The sequence below is a fragment of the Belonocnema kinseyi genome, chromosome 5, assembly GCF_010883055.1.
Source record: "Belonocnema kinseyi isolate 2016_QV_RU_SX_M_011 chromosome 5, B_treatae_v1, whole genome shotgun sequence".
Classification (NCBI taxonomy): domain Eukaryota; kingdom Metazoa; phylum Arthropoda; class Insecta; order Hymenoptera; family Cynipidae; genus Belonocnema; species Belonocnema kinseyi.
Genome location: NC_046661.1, coordinates 112,488,969 through 112,497,894, shown reverse-complemented (window position 1 = coordinate 112,497,894; position 8,926 = coordinate 112,488,969). Strand labels below are relative to the sequence as shown.

The following is an 8,926-nucleotide window of genomic DNA, read 5'->3' as shown; positions in this document are numbered from 1 at the left end:
GACAATGGGGAGTTCAACAAATTAGTTACAATTTTTTTCAATTTATAAGGCAAGCCCGCTTCCTCCCATCTTGTGAGGTTCTCGGAGAGCGAAATGTCACGTTTTTTTCTTTTTCAAATCGCTTAGTATTAAGAGGTGCGTCTGGACATGTACAAATCTCAGTTTTCGAAAAAATAGGGGAAAAACAACTACTTGCTAATAATTTTTAGGAATTTGAATTTCAACCACTACTTAAGTCATGTTCCAAGAATAATTTGTGCCCCATAAGTTTCAAATATGCCCCAATCCCTTGTGTATTTTCTCAAAATAAACACAAAATGGATTTTAGATGAATTTCATCAACAGTCCGTTTAACTAATAGTTAGCTCTTGGCTTATAGAGTATAATATACTATCAGATCCGTTATTCCTTGTGTCTGTTGTTAACCTTTGTTTTTCGATTTATTTGAATTTCATAAGAAAAGTCGATGAGTGCCCTCTGTCACCCCAATCTTACATTTATAATCTTTACCATTTACAAATTATATATGTTAGTTTCCTTTTCGTTCGAATTAAAAAAATATGCATTCACAAAAATGTGTTTTTGAAAACTTAATTTTATGAAACTCATTTACATTTTTCCGCAACTTTTCACTGATTTCAAATGTGATAAACATATACACCTCTTTCACAATAAAAACTTAGAATTAATAAGAATTTCATATCGCTCGATGAAAGATAACCATATTTTCCTGAAATTGATTTATTTTATTATAAATTTTTTCTGTGTGTTACATACATATATATGAAGAATCCTTCATACGAATATAAAATTTGCGGTTAGGTTTTGGCAGAGGGGACACATCCACCATCTAGTTACTATACGTTTTTTGCTTAGACCGCAGATTTATTATACATCTAAAAAATTTTTAAGAAGCTACAAAATTTGGATTGATATATATCAATTTTTTTGAACTCGTGTTGAAATTTAATTAATTTTCTTCTAAATATTTAAAGCGTTCACCAGTAGATTCATCACTTTTTAGTTGAAAATTCATCTCTTTTTGGATATGAATCCAACTATATTTCTCAATATTTCTGGTGGAAAGTTGATTGCTTTTAGTAAAAAAGTATAGTATTATATTTTTTGTTAAAAACTCATGTGTTTTGGTTAAATATTTGATTATTGGGTTGAAAATTTAATTACTTTTTTGAAAATTAACTTTTTTGTTGAGAATTCAACTAATTAGTTAAAAGTTAACCTCTTTTTTTCATTTATTTTCTTTGTATAACATTTATAATATATATAATTATTGAAAATGTATTGTGTTGAAAATTCGTTGTTTTTTGGGTGGAAAATTGTTCTTTTTTGGAAAAAATTAATCTTCTTTGTTAAAAATTCAACTCTTTGTTGAAATTTCGCTTTTTTTTGGAGAAATTTAATTTTTTGCCTGTAAATGTAACTATATAAGTTTAAGATTTATCATTATTACGTTGAGAATTCATCTTTTTGGAGTGAATATAGTTAACTACTTCGTTGAATATTCAACGTCTTTATTAAAAATACATATTTTGATAAGAGATTCATCATATTAGTTTAAACTTCATCTCATTGGTTAATTTTTGACCCACAAAAGTAGATTTTTTTATCCGAAGTTGATAATGCTATGCAATCGGAATATACTATGCAACGGTTTTATATCCTAGGGATTACTCTATTTTCTATAAGAATATTATATTTATTTTAGAATTCTCGGTTTTCATCGACCATTGTTTACTTTTTTATTACAATTTCATTTTTTTAGGTAGATAAAAGGTGGGAAAAGGGCGTGCTAGAGATATTTGGTCGCGTGACACTCAACCCATTGTTTTTTCAGTGTGTAACGACAACCTAAAAGGATCATAACGCCCCTGTGAACCACGCATAATGTGGGATTATAACACGGTCCCGTCATAAGCAGATGCTGATCCGATCCACACGCCTGGGTACCCTAATCGCGTTCAATTGCCGTAAAAGCGGTTTTCATCCAACCTCTTAAAAACTATAAATTTCTTTCTCTCATTCATTTATGAAAAAATCCGGTTTAGAATGGTTCAAAATAAAATATTCGCCCCTTTCACAATTTTCTATATCTGTTTTTTCACTATGACGTGGCCGTAGGTCAGGGAAATCCTGGAAATCAAGGAAAAGTCAGGGAATTTAAGAAATATCAGGGAACTTCTATAAGAGGCAATTTAAATAACTGTCAATGATAATAAATTAAAAATGGTTTTTCTAAAGTTTCTATACTAAAAATGTTACAAGATTAGGATTATATGGTCTTTAAATATTAATGGTTAGAGAAAAATTACAAAATTTAACAAATGAAATTTTGCGGCCATCCTGAAAGAATATTCTTGCTAGTCATTTATTTTGCTCGTATTTCTATTTCTTTTTCTGCAGTTTCTTCTGTCTTACGATTATATGTTCAAAAATTTATTATTTGGTCAAAAATTCGACAATTTGGTCAAAAATTCGACAATTTGGTTAAAAGCTCGTCCTTCTTGGCTAAAAGTTCAAATATTTCGTTGAAAATCAACTAGTTTGATAGAAAATTAACTTTTTGCTAAACATTAATATTTTGTTGTCGAAAAATTCAATAAAAATCTTTGTGTGTAAAAAATTCCACTTTTTTTACTTCGTCTTTTTGATTTAAAAGTTGATTTGATTCGTATAAATTTAATCGTTTTTTGGTAAAAATACAACTGTTAGGAAAATATATCTTTTTTTGGATTCAACTATTTTATTCGAAATATTTTTTTTTATTTCAACTAGTTTTCGATTCAAAACTCTTCTTTGGTTGACAAATCTGCTTTTACATTATTTGTTGAAAATTCGTCTTTTTGGATGAAAATGTACTACCTGGTTAGAAGAAGTTTTTTAGAGGAAATATTTAAACATTATGTTAAAGAATAATTTTTTTGTTAGAGGTTCATCATTTTAGTTGAAAATTCATCCTTTATTCCAAACTTAATTTTTTTTAAATTTTACTATTCCAGTTAATGATTCATTGTTTTAGTTGAAAATTCATCTCTTTAGTTAATAGTTGAACTATTTCCTTGAAAATTAATCATTTTTAATTTAATATTCAACTACTTGATTAAAAGTTTAACTAGATTTTTGTAGAAAACTAATATTTTTGGTTGAAAATTGTTTTTTTTTTATTTGCTTTAAAATTCATCTCTTTTTATAAAAATATTTCATCTTTTTTGTTTGAAATAAAAATGATTACCCTTTTCGTTGAAAATTAATAGTTTTTACTATTTTTTTTTTCGTTTATAAAAAGATTCTGTGTTAAAAAGATTTTGCTTAAAAATTGGTAAGGGTAAAGTCCGGGAATTTTTAAACTATATAATAACACAATATTAAATATACATTTGTTTTTTTTTGTTGATTTCAGGTGAAAATTTGGTTTCAAAATCACCGGTACAAATGTAAGCGACAAGCGAAAGAAAAAGCCATGGCCGAGCAGAACGCACAGAACCAGGTAAGAGCAATACATTCTCATAGTAATCTTAAACATAGATAATACAATTTTTTACTATTATTATTTTTATTTCTTGTCTGAAATATATTTTAAAATGAATAATTGATCTCAACTGAGCAGTAAGCGATATATTGTACTTTGAAATCGCTTGATAAAAATTAAATTTGAAAGGCCTATTATATAATCAGTTATATAGAACTTCAAATAATAAATGCCAAAAAGCTTTTTAAATTTAAGACTCTTTTGAAGTTATTCAGGATAAATGAAAATGGATTTATTTTAACTCTTGATTCGATAAAGGCATAATTCACTGATTATTCATGTTCTAACTATTACTGTAATTTAAATCTCAAAAATAAAATTTGGTAAAATTTCGTAGGTGTTATAGACAGGGAATACCTGCGTAACTAATCTGTGATCAGGAAATGCAATTCTTTCAAAAAGTGGATTCATCACTATTATTGATGCAAAGCGTGAGAATTATTCTTTAAGGTCTAACACTGAAATAGACTAATTTTACCATGAGAAAAAAAGATGCGGTGTTGATAAAGCTATACTTATAATTGCCGTCAATTGAAAAGCGTGCCATGTCTCGATCTGTGGTAGATCGATGAATACATTTATTCGACATTCGTTCCAGAAAAAAAGCAGGATGCAAATATAAAAATCTGACGAAAGACATTATCATTTTCATATATCTGCACGCAGATGTCCCTAAATATATTGCCGAGCACGTATATGCGTGTTCGAAAAAGCTTTGGAATACATTAGAACGGATACAAATGTGAATAATATAAACGTGTTTTCTAAAAGTTTTTATTTACATTCAGAAAATATTCAACATTTGAAAACTTATATATTATATGAGTGAATGATCAAATATTTTTCTTCATTTAAAAAAAAAATATTTTTTAGATAAAAAGCAGAAGTAAAAAAAGCTCGCAGGACTCATAGGTATTTCAGTATTAAAAATTACGATTTTTTAAGATAAGCTTTGTAAAGAATTCGTATTAAAAACAGGTAAAAAATGATATCAAAATATTTATAAGATTTGCAGTTTTTCTTATTTAAGAAACTTTGAAACTTCAATTTCTTAACTTAACTGAGCTCGAGGGAATTTCAGTTAAAATGTCTAAATTTAAATAATTTTAGGCGAATTTCAACGAAATTCTATGGAATGGAAAAATGAGCAATAAATCAAGAATATAACGGTATAAAAAAGAAGATACAACATTTTTATGATTCAAGAAAATTTGTCTTGATTGAAAAACATGTACTTGATGAATATGAAGAAAATCTACTTATACAATTAAGTGGACAAATCAAGTAATTTGGAAGGAATTAAAGTCAGTTCGAAAAAATTCAAATGAATTTGATAAAATTCAAGTTAAACAAATTCAGGTAGAATGAATAAAAGTCAATTAAAGTGAACTTATAAATGATTACGACTGAATGGGACTAAATTTAATTCAATTAAAAGAATATCAAATAAATTGAACTAAACTCTAGTACAATAGGTTAATTCGAGTAAAATAGACGAATAAAATCAAGTAAAAAAAAGTGAATCGGACTACAACCAATTCAATTCAAATTATATGAAATGAATATACAATAATTCAAATTAATTCAAATATGGGCTCAATCGGACTGAATTTAAATCAGTTTATTAAAGAAATTCAAGTAAATTGGACTAAATTCAAATTATTGCAAGTAAATTAAACTGAATTCAAGTAAATTTAGCAAAAACAAGTGAATTAGCTCGAATACAAGTGAATTTACGCACATTAAAATTAATGAAAACCAATTCAAGGAAATTGATTTGTAAATTCAAGTACATGTCAATTGAATTAAATGTAAATTCAAGTTTATTAAAATAATTCAGATTAATTTAACCGAGTTCTGGGCAGTTTAAGGAACTTTAGTGAATCTGATCAAATATAATTCAAGTTAATTCTACAGTGTATTTGTCTCAATTAAAGTCAATTAAATTCGAATGAGACGGAATGAATTCAAGTGAATTAAAATTATTTTTAGACCAAATTGGACGTGAATTCAAGTAAATTGAAGTCATTTGGACTAAATTCAGATGAAGTCAATTCAAGGATATTCGAGTGAATTAAATCGAATTTAAGAACCTGATGGAATGATGCGCGGTTTCAGGTATAGCCTAAATTCGCCTTTAAGTCCAGGCAATCCAGAAGTAAGCATTCAAGCATGTATGAAGCACTTCCAATTGGAATACATAATATTACTCAGCAGGTGCGCGCGAATACCCGCGCACTCCTCTCTTTGTCATTGCGCTGCTGGTATTCGCGCACAGCTGCGAGTAAGGCTCTCTCGACCCCGGGGCTCCTCTCTCACCACGAAACTGCGTGGCCATCATTTCTAGGAATATCGTAAACCCGAGGCTTTTAATTCCAGATTCCGGTGTAAATTCAAACGAATAGAATTAAATAAAAATAATTTATATACTGAGTTCAAGCCAAATGCTATAAGATTGCAACAATGCGTAATTAAATTCCAGGAAATTTAAGTTATTTGGAATGAATTCAAGTTATAGGATACCCGGATAAAGCGAATATGATATGGAAAGTGATAAGCGAGTAAACTAGTGCAATTAGGAAAAGCTTTTAATGGAAACTAATTTGTCCAAAAAATGAGTGGCTATTCACTTCGGAAATTTTGTTGTCGGAAATCTTTCAAATCGTCACAAATCTTTGAGAATATTCAAAAGATCCTTGAGAGATCTTCTGAAATTCGCATTTGGTCACAGCAAGAGGTCTGTTTGTATCTTAAATCACTAATTACGATTTTCAAATATTTTGAGATCGCGGGATTGACCTGATTTTAGAAATCGCAATCCTTGTTGTTCTCTTGTTAAAATAAGGATGTATCTTCTCAACTTCTTTTCCGTTTTTCATGATTTGATGGGTCTATAGTCTATACAAAGTAGCGAAAGGAGTTTCGGAAATAGTTTCGAAAGGAGTCGCATATGCCATACTATTTTCTGATTATGCCAGCACTTGATTGCTTTTCCGAAAGTACGAGGTCTGTCCAGAAAGTATCCAACCTTGTTGTGTAAAAGAAAAAAATGAACTCTAGTCAATGACGATGATATCCCCTTCAAATTACTCCCATTTAGAAGCGAAAAACCTTTTTCCACTGATTCTTACACTTTCAGAATAGCTAACGCAGCTGCTTCACAGTAAAAATAAATACTCAAAGTTATATTTGACTTAATTTCAGAATTGACTTAATTAAGGAAGTACCTGAATTTAAGTGTGCAAACTATCTCGAATAAAGCACTAACTTTTCTCAAATGAGAAATCAGCATTTTTCTACTGGATTGAAGTAAAGTATCCTCCTATATTTCAATATTCAGTTCTGAAAGTAAGTTGAACGCAACCTGAAATAACCGGTAAGGCTTTCGTCACCTAAAATAAAGGAATATACCTTTCCTGAATATCAGGTTCGTACTACCTTGCATGACGTTACAGAACGTTGGCGCTACTATACAGCCCGTGGCCATTTATTCTATACTCTGTTCAGTGAGAGAATGATCAACAGGAACGACGAATTTTCGTCCATTTCGCGCAAACTGTCATAAAGGCGTGGCTTAGAAATTTAAAATCGGAAACCTTGCTGCGAAGGACCTGAGTTTTAAGTGTCTGACCTCTCCTTTTCCCAAACGTCATCATTCTTAGATTTATAGCCGTAGAAAAAACTTCTAATGCCTGTTTAATATTTGTTAAACACACCCTTTACGGGATTGACTCCACCTTTTTCTGAAAAAACTGCGCGCTGTCGATCATTCTCTCACTGAACAGAGTATAGTCGCATTCTACTCCAATGCTCCATGTCGCGTTGGTCAGTGTCGGCTGTGTCCTGTGATACTATGTTTCCATCATTCGAGGAGTTTTCGTTTCACAGATTTAAAAAAGTGCTGCAGCAAAATCAGTTCCAGTTATCAGCCAATATTTGGACTATTAAACCATCAAATTAATTAAATTATTACAAAACTTTTTACTTCGCAGCGTGAGCGCTCTTTCAATACATTATGGAACGCAATTGTCTGAAGATTTTGGACCGCACCTCCCCCAATATACCGATTTTTCCATGTGTACTACTTTTCCTGTATTTTCTTACAAGTTTGAACCCAACTTATATATTTTCTAAGAGGAATAACTATTATATAAAAACAGCTGAGGGTCGGTAAGGCGTGAGAAATTCCTGGTTTTTAGTTAGAATATTACCCTTAATTTCAATTCGGATAGTGTATTGACTTAAGGTTACACTAGCTTTCAGTATAAATATATTCTTAATTGAAGAGCGAGCACACCTGAATTTCAGGTCATGCTTCCCTGAATTTCAAATAGTCCCAACCTGAATTTCAGGAATCTAATTGCCTCAATTTAATGCTCAAATGTAATTCTTAATTTCAGATTGCCTATGCTTCTTTTTGTCACACCTTAAAATAAGCCGAGTTTTCGATTTAAATTAAGTACTTTTTTGCTTTGTTTATCGCATTCTCTTATATTTCTTCATCACCTCGAACTATTTTTCCATCTAAAAAAATACCACAATATGATAAATAGCCATAAGTCACAGTGAGCCAGGTCAGGACTGTATGGGGATTGTCGGTTTTTTGTAATGTCGTGTTTCACCGCAGAAATTGCTGAATAAGCCGCGATGAATGGGCTTGTGCGCTATGGTTACCGTCTGGCCGGGTAAACTTCCAAAAAGGGTGTAAATAAAAAATCCAAAAAATCTATCAAATAAATTTTGTAGATCATATCGAAATACACATTTCTTGTTTTAAAATTTTTTCTGCGAGTGATAGTTTTAAAAAACCCATAAACCATGGCTCTTCACATTATAAATAGAAATAATTGTTAAAGAAAATAATTGTAAAGATAAATGGCAAAGGGAATGGTAAAATTAAATGGTAAAGAGATGTGGCAAAGGTAAATGGTAAAAGGATGCCTTCCCGCCCCCACGAGGCGTTTGAAAAGGGGTAGTGGTGTAACTTTACAATACTCTTCTGGCCAGTCACAGGGGCTCCTAATTCTTTTTGGTATCAAACCGAAACTAATGAAAATACGATGGAAATCATGACAAATAGATGATTATCTCGGAAGCTTTCACTCGTGGAAAAAAATTCTTTGAACAAAAAATGTAAATTTCGATGTGATCTACAACTTTTATTTGAAATATTTTTTTGAATTTTGCGTATCAGCTGAGATAAACCCCGAAAAAACCATCATTTTTATAGTTTTTTGATGATTTCACCATAAAAATCAAATTTGCGCCAATTTTCACTAGGGGGGAAATGGTATATGATGCAGATGGAATACTAGAGGCTTTCAGAGACTATTTTAGGAGACAATTCGGAGATGAAGCTATAGGACACCACAACTGCGA

General features: G+C 30.5%; 1 protein-coding gene across 1 annotated transcript in view; it reads left to right on the top strand.

Moving 5' to 3' along the window:
- The window catches only part of LOC117173031 (homeobox protein Nkx-2.4-like), a 75,824-nt gene that overhangs the window by 50,751 nt on the left and 16,147 nt on the right, over window positions 1-8,926 (top strand). Inside the window, exon 3 of the mRNA XM_033361389.1 lies at window positions 3,419-3,505. Within this exon, the coding sequence (XP_033217280.1) occupies window positions 3,419-3,505 (87 nt within the window). The remainder of the gene's footprint in view (window positions 1-3,418; window positions 3,506-8,926) is intronic.